General features: G+C 39.6%; 1 protein-coding gene across 1 annotated transcript in view; it reads right to left on the reverse strand.

Moving 5' to 3' along the window:
• Positions 1–21,723, reverse strand: part of LOC122812305 (venom factor-like) — a 1,464,680-nt gene that overhangs the window by 1,032,731 nt on the left and 410,226 nt on the right. Inside the window, exon 12 of the mRNA XM_044084707.1 lies at positions 13,553–13,638. Within this exon, the coding sequence (XP_043940642.1) occupies positions 13,553–13,638 (86 nt within the window). The remainder of the gene's footprint in view (positions 1–13,552; positions 13,639–21,723) is intronic.

The raw sequence follows: 21,723 nt of genomic DNA on the forward strand, positions 1-21,723 counted from the left end.
ATCTTACAGTCTGTCAACTGCCAGCTATACAAGCTAGGTTTAAGACAGAGAAAAGTGCACAGGATTCAGTGAGAGAGAAAAACATACAGTCTGTGAAGTGCCAGCTATACAAGCTAGGTTTAGGACAGAGAAAAACATACAGCCAGTGAACTGCCAGCTATACAAGCCAGGTTTAGGAGAGAGAGAAAAACACAGAGCCTGTGAACTGTCAGCTATACAATCTAGGTTCAAGAGAGAAAAACATATAGCCTGTGAACTGCCAGCTATACAAGCTAGGTGTATAAGAGAGAAAAACATACAGACAGAGAACTGATAGCTATACAAGCTAGGTTCAGGATACAGAAAAACATACAGCATGTGAACTGCCAGCTATGCAAGCTAAATTCAGGAGAGAAAAAAAAAATAGCCAGAGAACTGCCAGCTATACAAACTAGGTTCAGGAGAGAAGAAACCATACAGCATGCTAACTGACAGATATACAAGCTAGGTTTTGGACAGAGAAAAACATATAGCCTGTGAACTGACAGCTATACAAGCTAGGTTCAGGAGAGATTAAAACATGCAGACTGTGAACTGGCAGCCATACAAGCTAGGTTTAGGAGAGAGAAAAACCTACAGCCTGTCATCTGCCAGCTACACAAGCTAGGTTTGGGACAAAGAAAAACCGAGCATATGAACTGCCATCTATACAAGCTAGGTTTAGGACATGGAAAAACGTACAGTCTGAGAACTGCCAGCTATACAAGCCAGGTTTAGGAGAGAGAAAAACATACAGCCTGAGAACTGCCAGCTGTACAAGCTAGGATCAGGAGAGAGAAAAACATACAGCCAGCGATCTGCCAGCTAAACAAGATAGGTTCAGGACAGAGAAAAATATACAACATGAGAACTGCCAGCTGTGCAAGCTAGGTTCAGGAGACAGAAAAACATACAGCCTGTGAACTGCCAGCTATACAAGCTAGGTTTCAGGAGAGAGAAAAAAACATACAGCCTGAGATCTGCCACATGTAGAAGCTAGGTTTAGGAGAGAGAAAAACATACAGTCTGTGAATTACCATCTATATTAGCTAGGATTAAGAGAGAAAAAAAAATACAGTCTTTGATCTGCCAGCTATACAAGCTAGGTTTAGGACAGAGAAAAACATAGAGTCTGTGAACTGCCAGGTATACAAGCTTGGTTTAGGACAGAGAAAAACGTACTGTCTGAGAACTGCCACCTATAAAAGCTAGGTTCAGGAGAGAGAAAAACATACAGCCTGTGAACTGCCAGCTATAGAAGCTAAGTTCAGGAGACAGAAAAACATACAGTCTCTGAACTGCCAGATATACAAGCTAGGTTAAGGAAAGAGAAAAATGTAGAGTCTGAAAACTGCCAGCTATACAAGTTAGGTTTAGGACAGAGAAAAACATACAGCCTGAGGACTGCCAGCTATACAAGCTAGGTTCATGAGAGAGAAAAACATGCAGCCTGTGAACTGCCAGCTATACAAGTTAGGTTCAGAAGAGAGAGAGAAACATACAGCCTGAGACCAGCCAGTTATATAATCTAGGTTTAGGACAGAGAAAAACATACAGTCTGTGAACTGCTAGCTATGCAAGCTGGGCTTGGTACAGAGAAAAACATACTGCCTGAAAACTGTCATCTATACAAGCTAGGTTTAAGAGAGAGAAAAACATACAGCCTGTGAAGTGCCAGCTATACAAGCTGGGTTCAGGAGACAGAAAAGAATACAGGCTGTGAACTGCCAGCAAAAAACCTAGGTTTAGGACAGCAAAAAACATACAGCCTGTGAACTGCCAGCTATACAAGCTAAGTTCAGGAGAGAGAGAAAAACATACAGTCTGTCAACTGCCAGCTATACAAGCTGGGTTCTGGGCACTGAAAAACTTACATGGTGAGATCTGCCATCTGTACAAGCTAGGTTCAGGAGAGATTAAAACATACAGGCTGAGTGAGAACTGCCAGCTATAGAAGCTAGGTTTAGGAGACAGAAAAAGATGCAGCCTGTGAACTGCCAGCTATACAAGCTAGGTTCACGAGAGAGAAAAACATACAGCCTGTGAACTGCCAGCTATACAAGCTTATTCAGGAGAGAGAAAGACATACAGCCTGTGAACTGCCAGCTATACAAGCTAGATTTGGGAGAGAAAAAACATACAGCCTGTGAACTGCCAGCTATACAAGCTTATTCAGGAGAGAGAAAGACATACAGCCTGTCAACTGCCAGCTATACAAGCTAGATTTGGGATAGAAAAAACATACAGCCAGTGAGCTGCCAGCTATAAAACTAGGCTTAGGATAGAGTAAAACATACAGCCTGTGAACTGCCAGCTTTACCAACTAGGTTTGGGACGGAGAGAAACATATAGCCTAAGTGACAGCTATATAAGCTAAGTTTTGGACAGAAAAATGTACAGCCTGAGAACTGCCAGCTACACAAGCTAGGCTTAGGACAGAGGAAAACATACAGCCTGAAAACAGCCATCTATTCAAGCAAAGTATACGAGAGAGAAAAACATAGAGCCTGTGAACTGACTACTATACAAGCTAGATTCAGGAGAGAGAAAGACATACAGCCTGTGAACTGCCAGCTATACAAGCTAGATTCAGGAGAGAAATAAACATACAGTTTGTGAACTTCCTGCTATACAAGGTAGGTTTAGCAGAGAGAAAAACACACCACTTTGTAAAGTGCCAGCTATGCAAGCTGGGTTCAGGAGTGAGAATACATACAGTCTGTGAACTGCCAGCTATACAAGCTAGGTTTAGAAAAGAGAAAAATGTACAGCCTGACAACTGTTAGCTATACAAGCTAAGTTTAGGACACAGAAAAAAAGTATAGCCTGTGATCTGCCAGCTATAGAAGGTAAGTTGAGGAGAGAGGGAAAAACATACAGTCTGTCAACAGCCAGCTCTGCAAGCTAGGTTCATGAGAGAAAAAAACATACAGCCTGTGAACTGACAGCTATATAAGCTAAGTTTAGGACAGAGATAAATGTACAGCCAGAGAACTGCCAGCTATACAAGCTAGGTTTAATACAGAGAGAAACAGAGCCAGTGAACTGCCAGCTGGACAAGGTAGATTCAGGAGAGAGAAAAGCATGTCATCAGAGGAATGCCAGCTATACAAGCTAGGTTCATGAGAGAAAAAAAAACACAGCCTGTCAACTGCTAGTTATACAAGCTAAGTTCAGGAGAGAGAGAAAGAAACAGCCTGTGAACTGACTGCTATACAAGCTAGATTCAGGAGAGAGAAAGACATACAGCCTGTGAACTGTCAGCTATACAAGCTAGATTCAAGAGAGAAAAAAACATACAGTATGTGAACTGCCAGCTATACCAACTAGGTTCAGGGGAGAGAAAACATACAGCTTGTGAACTGCCAGCTTAAAACCTAGGTTTAGGAGAGAGAAAAACATACAGGCTGTGAACTGCCAGCTATACAAGCTAGACTTAGGACAAAGAAAAACATACAGCCTGTTAACTGCCAGCTATTCAAGCTAGGTTCAGGAGAGAGAAAAACATACAGCCTGAGAACTGCCAGCTATACAAGCTAGACTTAGGACAGAGAAAAACATACAGCCTGAGAACTGACATTTATACAAGACTAGGTTTAAGGAGAGAAAAACATACAGCTTTTGAACTGCCAGCTATACAAGCTAGATTCAGGATAGAAAAAAACATACAGCCTGTGAACTACTACATATACAAGCTAGGTTTAGGACAGAGAAAAATGTATAGCCTGAGAACTGTCTGCTATACTAGCTAGGCATAGGACAGAGAAAAACATACAGCCTGAGAACTGCCATCAATACAAGCTAGGTATAAGAGAGAGAAAAACATACAGCTGGTGAACTGCCAGCAATACAAGCTAGATTCGAGAGAGAAAAAAACATACAGCCTGAAAACTGCCAGCTATAGAAGTTAAGTTCAGGAGAGAGAGAAAAACATACAGCCTGAGAACTGCCAGCTATAAAAGCTAGGTTTAGGACAGAGAAAAACATACAGCCTGTGACCTGCCAGCTATACAAGCTACATTCAGGAGAGAGAAAAACATACAGCTTGAGAACTGCCAGCTATAAAAGCTAGGTTTAGGGGAGAGAAAAACATATAGCTCGTGAACTGTCAGCTATACGTCTAGGCTTAGGACAGAGAAAAACATACAGCTTGAGAACTGCCATCTATACAAGCTAGGTTTAGGAGAGAGAAAAACATACAGACAGATAACTGCTAGCTATACAAGCTAGGTTCAGGACACTGAAAAGCATACAGTGTGAGAACTGCCATCTGTACAAGCAAGGCTCAGGAGAGGGAAAAACATACAGGCTGAGAACTGCCAGCTATACAGGCTAGGTTTAGGAAAGAGAAAAACATACAGCCTCAAACTGCCAGCTATACAAGCTAGGTTTAGGACAGAGAAAAGCATACAGCCTGTGAACTGCCAGCTATACAAGGTAGGTTCAGGAGAGAGAAAAACATGCAGCCTGAAGAGTGCCAGCTACACAGGCTAGGTTCATAAGAGAGAAAAACATGCAGCCTGTGAACTGAAGCTATACATGCTAGGTTTAGGACAGAGAAAAACATACAGCCTGAGAAGTGCCAGCTATACAAGCTACATTCATGAGAGAAAAAATATACAGCCTGAGAACTGCTAGCTATACAAGCTAGGTTCAAGAGAGAGAAAAACATAGAGCCTAAGAACTGCCAGATATACAAGGTAAGTTCAGGAGAGAGAGAAACACCAGAGATAAACATGTTAACATCTGTTGTGTAACAGAGAAAACAAGGAAGTCCCAAAAAAGCCTTTACTTCTGCTTTCATGAAAACTGTACATTATTTTTGGTGTTAATGAAAATAAAGTGTAGCAAGTTCTTAGATATATAATTGTTAGATAAATAATTGCTATAATAAAATAGGAAAATATGCAGCTAACAAAATATACCAAACCCATCACTTTTCCATGTTCAAACTACTAAATTGGGTTGAACTATCCCACCACCTAACATATACCTACTTGCTTTAACCCATAACATAACACATACATCTTTAGCTTGCCCAGCTCTTTGCATTACCCTACATAACTATCAGCCCCAAAAAATTACTTTGATCTAGTAATAAAAAAAAATTCCTCTCTATCAACAAGGATAAAAAAACTGCCAGAAATGTCTGTTCTCTTCTAATTCTCTAGTTTAAACTCACAGCTCACACCCTACTACACTTAGATCTCTAGAAGTTTAAATGGGCACAAAAACAATTTTAACTAACTCATGGCTTTGCTCTCATAACACTACTGGTTAAAAACCCCATTATATTGCCCATCCATTACTTAGTGTCCCAGCCAGTAGCTGTCACATTTAAAGCCTTTGGGCCCACCATTTCCTGCCTGATTCTGTCAGGTTTGGCAGATTATCACAAATGCATACCTTTCCTCATTTTCATACTCTCAAATCCCCCCTACATCTGTCATGCTTGGTCCGATTAACTTATTTAGACTAGTCAGTCCAGTCTTCAGATCTCAGTCTTGCTCTCTATTTTGTCTACACAAATGTTTGTACTGTCCTCACGCTGCTGCCTGTCTACCTGTTTGATGCTATTAACTTTATTTCTTATCTGACTGCCCACAATTCATGATGTGATTTGTATATCTGAATTTAACCTATGTGAATCTCTAGCCTGCTGAAATGACTATTTATAGGTTCATAGGTTCATAGGCTGGTACTAGGCTATCAGCCCTAGGGCCTATACAAGCCTAACCATAACAATTCTCTGGCTATTTCTACCTACAATATTTACTTCCCTGGACCCCTGTCTAGCAGGGCAACTGACGTGATCCCCGGGGTGAATTTCCTATCTCCCATCCAATCGTCAAGGTTCCTTTTGAAGAGGGCCAAAGAGGTGCTTTGCTTGACATGTATAGGCAGTCTGTTCTGAAGTCTGGGTAGTCTCTGGATCAGGAACCTATCCCTCCAGCATGTTTTGTTCATTGTGATGAACAGGTTTAGGTCCCTGGAGCATGTGGCTCTGAGGGATTGGGATTTCTTTAAGTGTAGCATGTCCAACAGCACTGGGTTTCACATGGCCTTGTATGTTAAGCAGAGATCGCCTCTGAGTAGGCGATATGAGACAGAGTATAGCTGGAGTTTTTTTAGATGGTCAGCATAGGGCATCTGCTTTAGGCCTGTGATTCTTTTAGTGAGGTATTTCTGCAGCATTTCCATTTGTTGCAGATGTCTTGAGAGGTATATACCAAACGGGGCATTGCATTCTATAATAGGTCTAATAAGGGATGAGTACAGTGGGACAATGACCTCCTTTTTTCCTGGATGAAAAGCTCTTAGCGATGAGGTGTGCCACATAGAAGAATTTTCTGACTGTTGTGGCAATGTGGTTATCGAAGGTGAGACCACTGTCCATTTGTGTCCCTAAGTCTCTTATCACACTTTCGGTGTTTAGTGTACTGTCACCTATGTGGTAATTCATGGGTACATGTTTTTTCCCCAAAGGGGATAACTATACATTTTTTATCATTGAGCTTGAGCCCATGGCTCTGGCACCAAGCATCTGTTTCTGTAACACCCTTTTGTAGAATATCCACATCATTTGGGGATTCAATAATGGCTCCCAGTTTATAGTCATATGCAAACTTTGTTAGCCAGAGTCCCTTAATGTTGGCCTGTACTTCAGAGAAGTAGATCCCAAACAAGAGCGGTCCCAGGATATACCTCATTATTATTTTGAATATATCTATGTAATACTTGTTTTATTTTCATATACTAATTTATTTCTTTCTCTGCAATCTGATTAAATTTTGACAGAGCCTTTCTCCTTGACCATCTCTGACAAAGTGTACACTCACAATTTCCCAGTAAACAAAGGTCAATAAATAAATACATAAATAAGTAAACTAGATAAATACATAATTAATGAAGATTATTTTTTATACAGACCAAGAAACAACAGAAACAAATAAGTAATAACTAATCTTTTCAAGACTGGGAACATGATGAACAACCTCAAATATAACTTCATTTTACTTATTTAATTTGTATACTAAATAAATCACTACTAATGCTGAGTTACATATAGCAGATGTTGGAATCAAAATACTGAAGAGAAATATTAACAATCTTTGTTATATAGATAAAATAGACCCAAACTATTCACTGCAAGGTCTGATAGCAAAAGTAAAACTCAAAATCTTTTGCCGCATAATTCAGTGACAGGATTTTCTGTAAAAGTCACTGAAACCAAAAGAAGAAGGGATGGGGGAGTAGAGGTTAAACTGACGGGGGAGTATAGGTTAAACTGACAGGGGAGTAGAGGTTAAACTGACGGGGGAGTAGAGGTTAAACTGATGGGGGAGTAGAGGTTAAACTGACGGCGGAGTAGAAGTTAAACTGACAGGGGAGTAGAGGTTAAACTGACGGGGGAGTAGAGGGTAAACTGACGGGGGAGTAGAGGTTAAACTGACGGAGGAGTAGAGGTAAAACTGACGGGGGAGTAGAGGTTAAACTGACGGGGGAGTAGAGGTAAAACTGACGGGGGAGTAGAGGTTAAACTGACGGGGGAGTAGAGGTTAAACTGACGGGGGAGTAGAGGTAAAACTGACGGGGGAGTAGAGGTTAAACTGACGGGGGAGTAGAGGTTAAACTGACGGGGGAGTAGAGGTAAAACTGATGGGGGAGTAGAGGTTAAACTGATGGGGGAGTAGAGGTAAAACTGACGGGGAAGTAGAGGTTAAACAGACGGGGGAGTAGAGGTTAAACTGACGGGGGGGTAGAGGTTAAACTGACGGGGGAGTAGAGGTTAAACTGGACAAACAGCATTATTGCAGTAATACTAATGAGTTTACAAGAAAATAAGGAATCAGTGGTTGGCAGACAGGCCTGGGTTGATAAAGTCCTTGAGATCATAAGGAGCTGGAGTCAGGTAAATCATTAAATAAATAATAAAATAGTAATAACTGTATAATTTATATGAAAAGCTGATGTATGTATAATACCACCATACCAACTTGATTGGGAATATACAGAGGAGAGACATTGGTTTAATTGACCTACATCTTTATATATGTGCTATGCACATATAATGCAATAAAAATATATAGGTTGCCACTGAGTGGAAAACAATAAAGCTAATGTGAGTAACTTCTCAACTGAACTACATATTCTTAGTTTACAATAATTATGTAAGTGGTATTGTATAAATGATATACTTAATTCATGGAATGAAAGAAAACAAAACATAAATACTTAAAAATTAATGCTATCTAAGTAGGAAGAAAGTTCCCATCTCAGTCCATCAGGTACATATGAACAAAGATTCGATCAAGCTAACACAACCAGCGCCCCTGCACCCCCCTCCATGGGAACCATTCCCCCACAGCCCCTGTACTTGCATATACCAACTTTATACTGGCACAAATGGAGAGAAAAGAACTGCATAGAAATGGGAAAAAAATGATGTCACTGTAGTAAAAATAGTACCAGAAGCAGGAATCAAACTCTGTATCTTGTACCGATGAGATAGAGACTTAAACCATTATGCCAACCCCTTTACCAGCAATGATTTTCCATGTGTAACACAGACAGACGAGGAACAACTCATCTGCATTACACCTGGCCCATTTAGGCATATGCCAGGAATCCCTGCCTATGGCATCACCCACCTAGACCTATTGATAAAAAATAATTATTTTGAAAAGACGGTGACAAGGAGCAAATACTGAATTTTGAAGTAAAGCAATACATATATAATGTTATATTAACATATTTTGGTGACATAAGAAATCAATTAATCTCCATAAAAGGATTTCTATAGAACTTGCAGCTAAAACGTGCAGAAACAGGAGACACTGAAACTAAGATATACCATGAATATATTTTTGGTGCAATAGTTGGATAAATATGGTTAATTAAACATCATTTACAACTTGTTTCCCAGAAATGAAAATCTCTCATTTTTGAAAAACTTTAAGATCTACTTATGAAAAAGTGATTTGACCCCCTATATCTCAGAAAGACAAATAAATCAAACCTTAACATTCATCAGCAGATAAAAAGAACACTATAGATTCATCACCCAGGGCCTCCCCTTTCACTGAGATAACTTTTTTTTTGCAGGTTAAACAATGTTATTTCATATCTTCCTTTAAATTAAATCTGGACAACTTGATGGGTGCTCTCAAATTCATCCCAGGTCTAACGGGCATCTCTCTCCTTGTGAAAAGAGGTAAAGCCTGTGGCTAGGTATTGACTAGATATATAAGGTAATTAAACTAAAATATCCACAAAACTCCTATGAAAAACACTATAAAAAAACTAGGGAAAATTACTTTTACAAAGAAACATAGTAGTATATATATATATATATATATATATATATATATATATATATATATATATATATATATATATATATATATATAATATTTATATATATATATATATATATATATATATATAAATAAAACAATTAGTAAAAAACATAAAATAAATATCACATCAATTATTATAATTATGAAACACCAACATTTGGGTTGTTAGAAGTAATACCATCTCACACAATAATTAAAGCATATGTTTTAAAATGTGTGCTTTAAGTGTTTTTCTATGTTACAAATCTTACAATAATAGGAATTGTAAAGATTCATCTATTTTTGAATTGTGTTTCTCAGCAGTTTCATTTTGTACCAGATGAGAACTGTAGTTAACCAACTGCACTTTTGACAAACACTGTGCATTGTTTTATTTGTATTACTTAGCTGACAAACACTGTGCATTGTTTTATTTGTATTACTTAGCATTTTACAGAAGTAGAAAACTGAGAGTCTGAGAGTGAAACAAAATGGTTATAAAATGTATATAAAACTAATTTACATATGCATATTATATTACATTTTATATTTGCATTAAGGAATTTAAGTTCAATAAGAATGGGTCATGGCTGGAAAGTGTTTTCAGACTAATCTACCTGGTTATCAAATCATAAACAAAATAAAATGTAGTGAAGTTCATTTCACATTTTATTTTGTTTTATTTATTTGTTAACCACATGAATCCACTAGGCATATGTCATTTTTCATCTGTGATCAGGGAATACAGTCCAGTTAAGTAACTTTCTCATTGACACAAAGAAGGCAAATGGAAGATGGCAGAATCAAACCCAGGAATACACATTGTTTTTCTAAATGTTATACTGTGTAAATCATTCATTATTTGAGTTACTTATGATCATTATTGTTTTTACTTATGTTTATTCTTATTACTCTAATTTAATTGCATTTCTACTGATATATAGTACATTCTTTTATGATTTTTCCAATAAGCATTTTCTGCATTAAAAGAGTTATTTGTAATAATGTTATAGGACCAAGAACAGCAGGGTATTTTATTGGGGCTTTATATGTGTAGCAATATTTGTGGTCCATTAGCAGTGGGGTTTAGTACCAAAGCTTTAGGTGTAGGGAAGGTTCAGGAGGCCATTAACAGTCATATTCAGTACTGAGGCATTGCATCTTTAATAAACGCAGGTACCATTACTAGACAGACTTTGCTAATGTTAGGGGACCATTAACAGTGGCCATCACTGCTGTGAATTCAAAACAATAGCAACAAGAGAGCATCATACCATTTAATAGCAGGGACCATATCACTTAATAGCAGGGGACCATATCACTTAACAGCAGGGGACCATATCATTTAATAACAGGGGACAATATCACTTAATAACAGGTGACTATATCACTTAATAACAGGGGACCATATCACTTAACATCAGGGGACCATATGACTTAAGAGCAGGGGAGTGTATCAGTTAATATCAGGGGGACATATGACTTAAGAGCAGGGGACCTTATCACTTAATAGCAGGGGACCATATGACTTAATAGCAGGGGACCGTATCACTTAATAACAGGGGACCATACCACTTAACATCAGGGGACCATATTGCTTAATAGCAGGGGACCATACAACTTAATAGCAGGGGACCGCATCACTAAATAGCAGGGGACCAAATGACTTAATAGCAGGGGACCGTATCACTTAATAACAGGGGACCATATCACTTAAAATCAGGGAACCATATGACTTAATTGCAGTGGACCGTATGACTCCATAGCACGGGACCATATGACTTAATAGCAGGGGAGGTTATCAGTTAATAACAGGGGGCCATATGACTTAAGAGCAGGGGACCACATCACTTAATAGCAGGGGACCATATCACTTAACATCAGGGGACCATATGACTTCATAGCAGGGGACCATATGACCTAATAGCAGGGGGGTGTATTACTTAATAGCAGGGGACCATATGACTTAATAGCAGGGGACCATATGACTTAATAGCAGGGGAGTGTATCACTTAATAACAGGGGACAATATCACCTAATAGCAGGGGACTGTATCACTCAATAGTAGGGGACCATATGGCTTAATAGCAGGGGACCATATCACTTAATAGCAGGGGACTGTATCACTTAATATCAGAGGACCATATGACTTAAAAGCAGGGGAGTGTATCACTTAATAACAGGGGACAATATCACCTAATAGCAGGGGACCGTATCACTCAATAGCAGGGGACCATATGATTTAATAGCAGGGGACCATATCACTTAATAGCTGGGGAGTGTATCATTTAATAACAGGGGACCATATCACTTAATAACAGAGGACCATATCACTTAATAACAGGGGACAATATCACTACCATATTGGGACCAACAAGGTTCAATGTTTGGTGCTTTAGATCCTTAGAAATATCTTGGATCATTAACACTTGGGGTCAGTAGGTTGAATACTGGAACTTAATATCTATAGAAATATCAGGGTCCTATTAGTGGTGAGATTCAGCACTTGGGCTCTTGACCTGCAGCAGCACCAGGGATCTGTAGAAGGGAGGTACGTTCTGATGTTCAGAACTACAGTGATGACTTTTGCGGTGTGGGCCTTATTCATGGTTTGAGGTGGCTCTCATAGATTCATAGAGTGTTACTAGGCTAAAGACCAGGGGGGCTTTCTAAGTCTAGCCAAGTCTTCCCCAAAAGAATAATGATGTCCTGTATCTGAACAGGACATTGAGGGCCAGGTATTTATAAGTTACCTGTGTCCATAAGAAACATGGGTGCCACGACCGGTGTAAATTTCTGAGTCCCCATCCATTTGTCTAGGTTATACTTAAAATAGGTAAAAAATAACATACAGATACCTTGATGAGACATGCACTCATAGCCCCTGGTTTATGTGACCAGTGCTCTAACCCCTGAGTACAATGGAAGGAAAAATACAAGGATAAACATTTTGCAGTACATTTTGTAAACTATTATTCTGAAAAGCCTTAGCTTAAAACAATACTCAAGTTGACACTGTAACATTCAGGTGTTAACTTTGAGCACAAACTGAAGAACATGAGATTCAAACCTGCAGATGAATCTCCCATCTAAATTATAACTTTGAGAACTATCTGTCTACTTAACACATTTTAACTCAGTCTGCAGGTATCTAACAATGTCAGGGATCTATTAAGCATATGGGGTTCACATTCATCACTCCAGATGTATAGTAATTTTAGAAGATCAGTGGGTTGGTGTTATGTTTCAGGTTCAGCTCTGCAATAGTGTTGGAAACCAAAAAAGGAGTTTTAAAGTTCAGATTTAGAATATTGATAAAGAAATACTAGATTGATGTTTACCTGGGGGTTTAAATTTTAAATGTCAGAGGTCTATTGTGTTTAATTGTGGGGGCTCATATATATAGCAATATCAGAAACATGTATAATAAGGCTCATTTTAGGGTTCAGATCTGTAGCAGTTTGAGTAAAGTATCAGAATTAGGCTCAGTGTTAGGATTTGTCACTATAAAAATGTTAGGAGATGATTAAATACTTTGCTGTCTTTTATCTTATCCCATTTGTAGCTTCTTGCTGAACAATGTATATAAAGATTTTTTTTTACATCAGAGCAATTGATGCAGACTTTATTGAAAATTTTAGGGTAATATACTTATCTAAAATGGACATCATTCAGACATATCTAGAGTGTAGTGCACAAAATGTTTTACATCACAATATTTTGCGGAATAGTGCAACCTGCAGGCAATAGTAATCAGTATCGAAATATACATTTATTTATTCATTTTCTGATACCTGCTTAATCCTGCTCAGGGTTGTAAGGTAACTAGAGCCTGTTCCAGGATGCAATGGGTGTCACACTTAGAACTAGTTCTGTACAGGACTCCATTCATCACTGTGTCATCTTTTAAATTATACAGAGAGAAGCATGATGCAGAGAAAGTTCTGCCACATATATATGCTGAACAGCAATGACTAGAACCTTGGATAGTATACTCAGGGGGTGTTTTATAATAAGCCTTAAGTCAAACTGTGTACATAAAAAGGAAATCAAGCCTTTTGAAGGTTCTATAACAACTCTAGTTAATGTAAAGAGTATTTAATCAGGCATAATTATACCACCTTTCCATGGCTGAAATAACAGTATTAATTATGCCTGCTTTCCTGGAAGATATAACAGTTTATAAATATGCATACCTTTTTGTGGAGATATACTAACAGCTTGCACTTCCCATGTGGTAATTGAGTCTTTCAAAAACAGCTGCACCAGTTTTGAACTGAGCCTGTAAAACAAAATCAGAAATGGCACCTTGTAATTAATAAATGAAAATGAATCATGGTTCAAATTAATTACAATTAACATCTGTAAACATTTACACCTTATGACTGATCACTGGTACATTGGTCTAAAATGATAGCTACAAATTCATTTAATTCAAGTACCTTATTTTCAAACATTTGTTAGTCTACACTGACTATTTTTTTCTAGATAGCGCTACTCGTTTAACCATGTGAATATAAGTAATCTCCCCTTCTTCCATTGCTAGGGTCTCAGTAGCTGTAGTACGCTTATAGTATACATTAAATGCCTAAGGTAGGATTCACAAACAAGTTGCTTCCATGTCTCCATGCTCTCTTGCCTCACTTTCTAAATTTTATAGCACCTACTTATTGACATTAAATTACTTTGATCAAATGACAGCACAGTAGCTATGCAGACAGCTGGGACACTGCATCTAAAATTACATGGAATATCACCATTGTACATGACAGCAATTCATCAGATTAAATGCCACCATGTAGCTTTCTGTACTTAATAAAACACCATGTACACCTAAAGAAAGTACAGAGTTTTCTCATATCAAATAATAAAACTTCAGCATTTAAGCTCCACATGTAGTTTAGGAGAGTTCCTACTGTACTCACTGCCCCAGTGGTTTCTTGGGGATGATCTATCTCTCACCTTCATGGCACTGTTAGATCCATTTCTTTTTGAAACACTGTGTCTGTAGCAATAGTACTCAATAAGCTGTCACTTCCAGTTGAACAATGCACATCTCTGAGCCCAGTAGATATTTTTGTAAATGGTACAAAATAGATAGAGGGTGTTACATAGGTTCATAGGTTCATAGTTTCATAAATGTGTACTAGGCTAAAGGCCCTGGGGCCCTTACAAGCCTAGCCATAGGATTACCCTGGCATAGTGTCACCTGACCTTAGTTCCCAGTGCCTCTGTCAAGCAGAGCCACTGGAGTTATCCCTGGGGTGAATTTTCTGTTTCCCATCCACTCATCAAGATTTCTCTTGAAGAGGGTCAGTAAGGTGCTCTGCTTGACATGCATGGGAAGTCTATTCCATAGCAAGGACAGTCTCTGGGTTATAAACCTGTCCCTCCAGCATGTTGTGTTAATTGTGGTAATGAGGTTGAGGTCTCTGAAGCGTGTGGTGTGGAGGGATTGAGATGTCTTTAGATGTAGCATTTCTAACAGAGCTGGGTCTGACATGGCTTTGTAAGTCAAGCAGAGATTGCCTCTAAGTAGGCGATATGAGACAGAGAATAGTTGGAGTTTTTTTAGTCTGTCCATATAAGACAAGTGTTTAAGGCCTAGGATGCTCTTTGTGACGTACTTTTGTGGCCTCTCCAGTTGTTGCAGGTGTCTAGTGAGGTACATGCCAAATGAGGCATCGTACTCGATGATTGGCCTAATGAGGGAAGAGTAGAGGGAGACAATGACCTCTTTCTTCCTGGATGCAAAACCCTTAGTAATGAGATGTGCCACATAGAAGGACTTTCTGACCACAGTGGCTATATGCTGATCAAAAGAGAGATTGCTGTCAACCTGTGCTCCCAGAGCTCTTATAACGCCTTCTGTATTTAGTTGACTATCATCAATGTGGTAATTCATGGGAACCGGGTTTTTCCCAAAGGGGATGATGATACATTTTTTGGTATTGAGCTTAAGTCCATGGTTCTGACACCAGTCGTTGGTCTCAGTGAGGCCATTCTGTAGGATGTTAACATCACTTGGGGAGTTAATAATATCTCCCAACTTGCAATCATCTGCTAACCTTGTCAGCCAGAGTCCCTTTGTGTTGGCCAGGACTTCAGAGAAGTAGATACCAAACAGGAGAGGACCCAGAACTGAACCCTGTGGGACTCCACTCATGACTAATTGGCAGTCTGACTTGGAGTCAGCTACTTTCACACAGTGGGTTATATCTGTGAGAGCCAGTTTACAACCCACCTAGTGATATAGGGGTTGATGCCTAGCTTAGTAAGTTTTTCTATGATTCCTGAGTGGGGAATGGTATCAAAAGCCTTGGCCAGATCAAGGTAGGCTGCATGAACCACCTTGCCTTCATCCACAGCTCTGCTGACTGACTCAAAAAAGTCAACCAAGTTAAGCAGGCATGATCTACCCTTCACAAAACCAAACAGTGTGGGATCCAGAGTTTGGATATTCCTTATATCCTTGTTTATTAGGTCCATGATGATGCATTCCATAGCTTTGCATATTAGACTCATCAGGATAATTGGGCGATAATTCCCGGGGTCTGTAGTCACTCCTCCTTTGTGGAGAGGAATGACAATAGCAGTGTGCCATTCAGAAGGGACAAAGCCTGAGGCGAGGCTGTGATTGAGCAGGGCACACACATGAGGTGCCAGTTCACTCTGTAGCTCATGTAGAACACAGCCAGGGATATTATCATGTCCCATAGAAGCTGTATTCTTGGCTTTGGACAGTGCTGTTTTAACCTGTGCAGCAGTAATACTGGGTGCCTGGCAAGTTACTTGTATTGTGATTTAATCGTCTAGAATATCAATTGATTGCAGATGATATTCAAACCTACGAATCTGCATCATAAATACTTTCATGCTCACTGTTTTAACACAGCTCCACAGAATTAGGCGATCAGCCACTGATCTGCTGTATTCACCTGTGCAATCCAAGGAATCTGCTGCATTCTGCTAACCACAAGTACAACTCTGTACTGTATTTTGCACTTTTAAACTATATTTTTGAAATATTGCTGATTTTATTTAAACTGTTCTTTCTGATTTGTTGTACTTGCCCAGAATGTGAACACTAACCCAGGCTATCTTTTGTTGAAGAGGACCCCTTGCATCCTTGTGGCAGGAGAGTGCAGTTAGGACTCATCTGATTAAAGGCTGCTGGCACAGGTCTCAGTTTTGAGATTTTTTTATAGGATGAATTGTTTAATTCAGTTTGCTCACTGTTTTAACAAAGCTCCACAGAGTTAGGCAACCAGCCACCACTCTGCTGTATTCACCTGTGCAAGCTAAGGAATCTGTCTCATTCTGCTAACCACAAGTACAATTCTATACTGTATTTTGCACATTTAAACTGTATTTGTGCTCTATCAATGATATTTTAAAACTGTTCTCGCTGATTTGTTGCACTTTTTGCCTGCTGTAGCATAGAGTAGATTTAGACCTGATGAATCTGGTTCTGTTTGTTAAATGGAGCACTAAACCAGGCCATCTTTTGTTGGACAGGGCCCTGCACCCTTGTGGCAGGAGAGTGCAGTTAAGACTCATCTGATTGAAGGTTGCTGGCACAGGGTTCTGTTTTCAGCTTTTTATTGGTTAAATTATTTAATTAAGTTTGCTCACTGTTGCGACATAAGCCCTGCATTTGTGTGGGTTTGCACTTGTTTTAAAACAACTCCACAGACTTAGGTGACCAGCCACTGCTCCACTGTATTCATCTATTTACACACAGTACACCTCAGTGCACCATCACACACTACTGGACAGTGGAGTAACTACTGGCAGTTATAGATGCAAAAACTTCAGTAGATAATTTTCCCTTAGTAGCCACCTGTGAGCCAGCAGAGAAGTCGATAAATTGTGGTTAGCTGCTCAGAGAGCACCTCATCTGTGCTTTTGCCCCTTAAACAGTCCCCAAAACATCAAATCTACAATAATCTCATACCATTTAGAGAACCCTTGTTAGTACAGACCCTTTATAGAGCACCCCATTAGTATAAACCCCATTTAGAATACCCAGTTATACCACACCCCTCCATTTTCTGTCATGGATGGTCATTTTCCCTCCATTTCTCCTACCAGCCTCATTGACATGGGTATCCTGAGGCAGTGTAGCAACTGCCTCATGTACAGTGACAACCCTCTACTCCTAAATCACCCAATTACAATTTGTGGGAGATGCGTCTACACTAAGAATCTGAAATCCTTGCTCTCACATGCACAGAACAGTGACACTAAACAGGTTGTTAGCTCACATACTACACCTCCTATGCAAAATATGCACTCAATACATAAACCATTATACATAGAGGTACTCACCAGAAACCTACCTAAGCACCAGAGACCATCAAAACACAAACTTACTACACCTAATACAGCACCTACAACACTCAATACACATTAAAATATAAGCACCAGTATCTCACCAAATAAGACCTTAAAGCAAAGCACATCTAAACCAAATTTTTTAGTCCTAGGTGACTCCATTGTGAGACACATAGATGTCCCACTCTCCAGGCTAGACAAGGAGAAGGTTACAGTCACCTATCTACTGGATGCCAGGATCTGTCAGATCACTCATGCACTCAAGTCTCTGAACAAGTACCATTATGACTCAATCATAGTTCATGCTGGTGTGAATGACTTGAGACGTATCTCACTGAATTAGATGATGAAAGACATGATTGAGCTCTAGGCATATGTGTCTCAGGCAGGTATGTCCCTAGCCTTGAGTAGCATTCTACCATCACCACGGATGACACCACAATATAAAAAAAAATGACTGACTTCAAAAATTAGTTTAGTTTCTGGTGTCATTCTAAGGGGATCAAGTTCCTGTCAGCCTGGGATGACATGGTTGATATACCACAGTGCTTTGCCAAAGATGATCTTCAACTGTCCCCTCTAGGCTTTTGGTTACTGAGTAAGGCACTTGCCTCCCCCAAATTGCTTTATTTAGGCAAGTTCTCAAGAACAAAATTTCCAATGTGAAAATATCACTCACAAATAAATTAAAGGTTATACTGCTAAACACTAGGAGTTTAAATCCGAAACTACAGTCTCTGGAAGCACTCCTCTCCCTGGAGGATGTTGATGTCTGTGTAGTCAAAGAAACTTGTTTCAGGGCCACAGAGAGTACCCCATACTTGCAAGGCTACAATGCCTTCCACACCTTCAGACCACAAAATGAATGTGTGAGAACCAAAGGAGGAGGAGGAGGAGCTATCTTCATCAAAGATAAATACACCTCTAGACTAGTTAGACAGGAAAACTCCATGGAGTTACTCCAAGTTCAACTAACTGTTGACCCCCCTTCAAGTCATCGTTAGCTATAGACCCCCTTCAATGAAACATGACCCCTACACTGCTTATTTGGACCTACTTGAGTCAATCAAATTACACCCAAACACTATAGCCATGGACGATTTTAACTATCCCTCCATTGACTGGGAAACATATGAGTACCAACATGCTCACACAAAGGCTTCTGGACTTTAATACTAATGCCCTGGAATAAATAACATGCAACCACACAAGGGGCTCAGATATTCTTGACCTGGTCCACACCAACATGGGCAACCATTGTACCACCACAAGTATGGGATCCTCACTGGTTAAATCTGATCACAAATCAATCACATTTGAAGTAACTATAACATCTGAACCCCTCTTAGCTGAAATCAGGCTAAATAACTTCACCAAAGCTAATTATATCCTCCTATTGGATAGCATAAATAATTTCGAAGCTCCTTTTCCCACAGTACAAACACTTACACAAATGTATTGACACAGCTGTACCTGACAGGATCAAAACAAGATCCTCAAGAAAAAAAACAAGCCTCCCTGGTGGACATCTAGCATTAATAAGTTATACAACAAGCGGAATAAGTTTCTGTTCAATTATAAAAAAGAGAGGCCCCAGCACTGGACGAACACCTTCCTCTGTTTAACAAACAAATAAGACAACTTGTAAAATCCTGTAAGGACAACTTAGAATACAATTTAGCAACCACAGCTAAGTATAACCATAAGGCATTCTTCAGCTATATCTGTAACCTAAAAGGTGGGACCCAGATGTGTGCTGACCTAGCTGTGGATGGCATCACCCACACACTAATCCTGTGAAAATAGCTAACATATTAGCTGACAGGTTTTGGTGAAAATTTCACCCTTCCGTCCCCTCCAAACATTGAACAAAGCATTCACTCTACACCACCTACACCTTGCATCTCCAAATAGCCAGCCATTAATACTCTCTCCAAGGCCAAACATGCAGCCTCTATGGGATGGTGCAGCATCCCAGGTTGCATTTTAAATTATCTAAAATATGAGTTAGTAACTCTATTACATACTCTCTTCAACCAAAGCCTGAATACTGTTTTTTATTCTGGCAGAATGGAAAACAGCAACCATCATCCCTTTTCATAAAGGGGGTATAGCAAATGACCCTGGGAACTACTGATCCATAGACTTAACCAGCCTTATCTGCAAGGCCATGGAATGAATCATCATAAACCTTGAACATAAACCACAAAGCATCATAGAAAATGATGACGTTTGTACCACAAGGGGTCATCCACTACCAAAACCTCAAAAAAATAGATGCAAGAAAACCAGATATAGTAGTCCATGAAAAGAAGACAAAAGTAGCATTGATTATTGAAATTATTACACCCAGTGACTATAGTGTCTTATGTACAGAGAGACAGAAAGCCATAAAATATCAGGATTTGCAGGCAGAAATGAGGGCAATGTGGAAGAAAGATACCCAGACAGTTCCAGTAGTAGTAGAAGCAACGGGTTTTATAAAAAAGAATTTATAATTATACTTAGATATGTTACCGATACATGTTACTCCATACGAATTGCAGAAGGAGTCATTACTGGGCACACCGGTGCTGCAAAGAGCACTTCTGGCTAACATCAAAGATTGAAACAATACTAATTTCATGAAATTTTATTATACCTTGATTCAGGAATGGGGTCCATTCCCGTTATGGTATTAGAAACTCAAAAGACTTGGAGAAATTCAAAGAGAAAAAAAACTTATAAATAAAGATATAGGTGATCTCCAAACCCTTGATCCAACACAGTTTGGTTTTGTCAAAAGCAGGTCATGCCTGTTAAACCTGGTGGACTTCTTCAAAAACATCACCAGAGCCATAGATGAAGGTAAATCTGTGCATACAGCCTACTTTGACTTAGCCAAGGCCGTTGACACAATCCCACATTCGGGCATCATTGATAAACTCTCCCAGTTGAATATCAACCCTTATGTCATCAGGTGGGTTGCTAAGTGGCTCACCAACAGATCACAATCAGTCAGAGGTGGGCACTTTACCTAAACCAGCAGACCTGTCACCAATGGTGTTCCACAGGGGTCAGTGCTGGTCCTTATATTGTTTGGAATATACTTTTCAGAAGTTCAGGTGAAAACACAGGGGCTGTGGCTGATTATGTTTGCTGACCACTGTAAATTAGGTGCAACCACTGAATCCTCAAATAATGTCAGTATACTTCAGGAGGGACTTACACAAACCAGTGACTAGTGCCAAAGCCATGGACTCAATGCTAAAAATGCATCATCATCCCCTTTGGTAAAAATAATATCCCTGCAGACTATCATATAAATAATAATACCCTAAGTAACAACTCAGTAGTGAGAGATTTGGGAATGCAAGTTGACTGTAGCCTAAACTTTGACCACCATGTGTCTACTGTGGTAAGGAAAGCATTCTTAGTCACACAGCTCATTAGCAAAGGCATTGGCTCAAGAGAGAAAGAGGTCATAACACCCCTGTACTCGACCCTCATCAGCCCAGTAATATAGTATAATGCTCCCTTTGGTATGCACCTTAGCAGGCACCTGCACCAACGTGAGAGACCACAGAGATTTCTAACCAAGAAAATTCAGGTTCTCCAACACATGTCATACATTGACATACTGAAGTCTCTGTCACTGTACTCAGTAGCATACAGACTACATAGAGGAGAGTTGTGCCTCGCCTACAGAGCAATCTCGGATCCAGACCTAATGGAAATGCTGCACATCTGCAAGTCAAATGGAACAAGGGCCACCCACTCCAGGGACCTTAACCTGGCCTGCAACATACATAGGACCTGCTGGAGAGACAAATATGTCTCTCAGAGGTTGCCACTCCTCTGGAATAGACTACAAATTCACATCAAATAAAGCCCCTCTATGACCCTGTTTAAGCACAGCCTGGATGACTGGATGGGAAAACATAAATTCCTGCCTGAGATTTCACCTATGACCCTCCTAGATATGGGCAGTCATTGCTAACTAAGATCTCGAGTTTTGACAAGATCCTTTGTATTGGGTTTCTCTAGTATT

This window comes from Protopterus annectens, chromosome 9.part0 (assembly GCF_019279795.1).
Source record: "Protopterus annectens isolate FY-2018-M chromosome 9.part0, PAN1.0, whole genome shotgun sequence".
Lineage (NCBI taxonomy): Eukaryota > Metazoa > Chordata > Ceratodontiformes > Protopteridae > Protopterus > Protopterus annectens.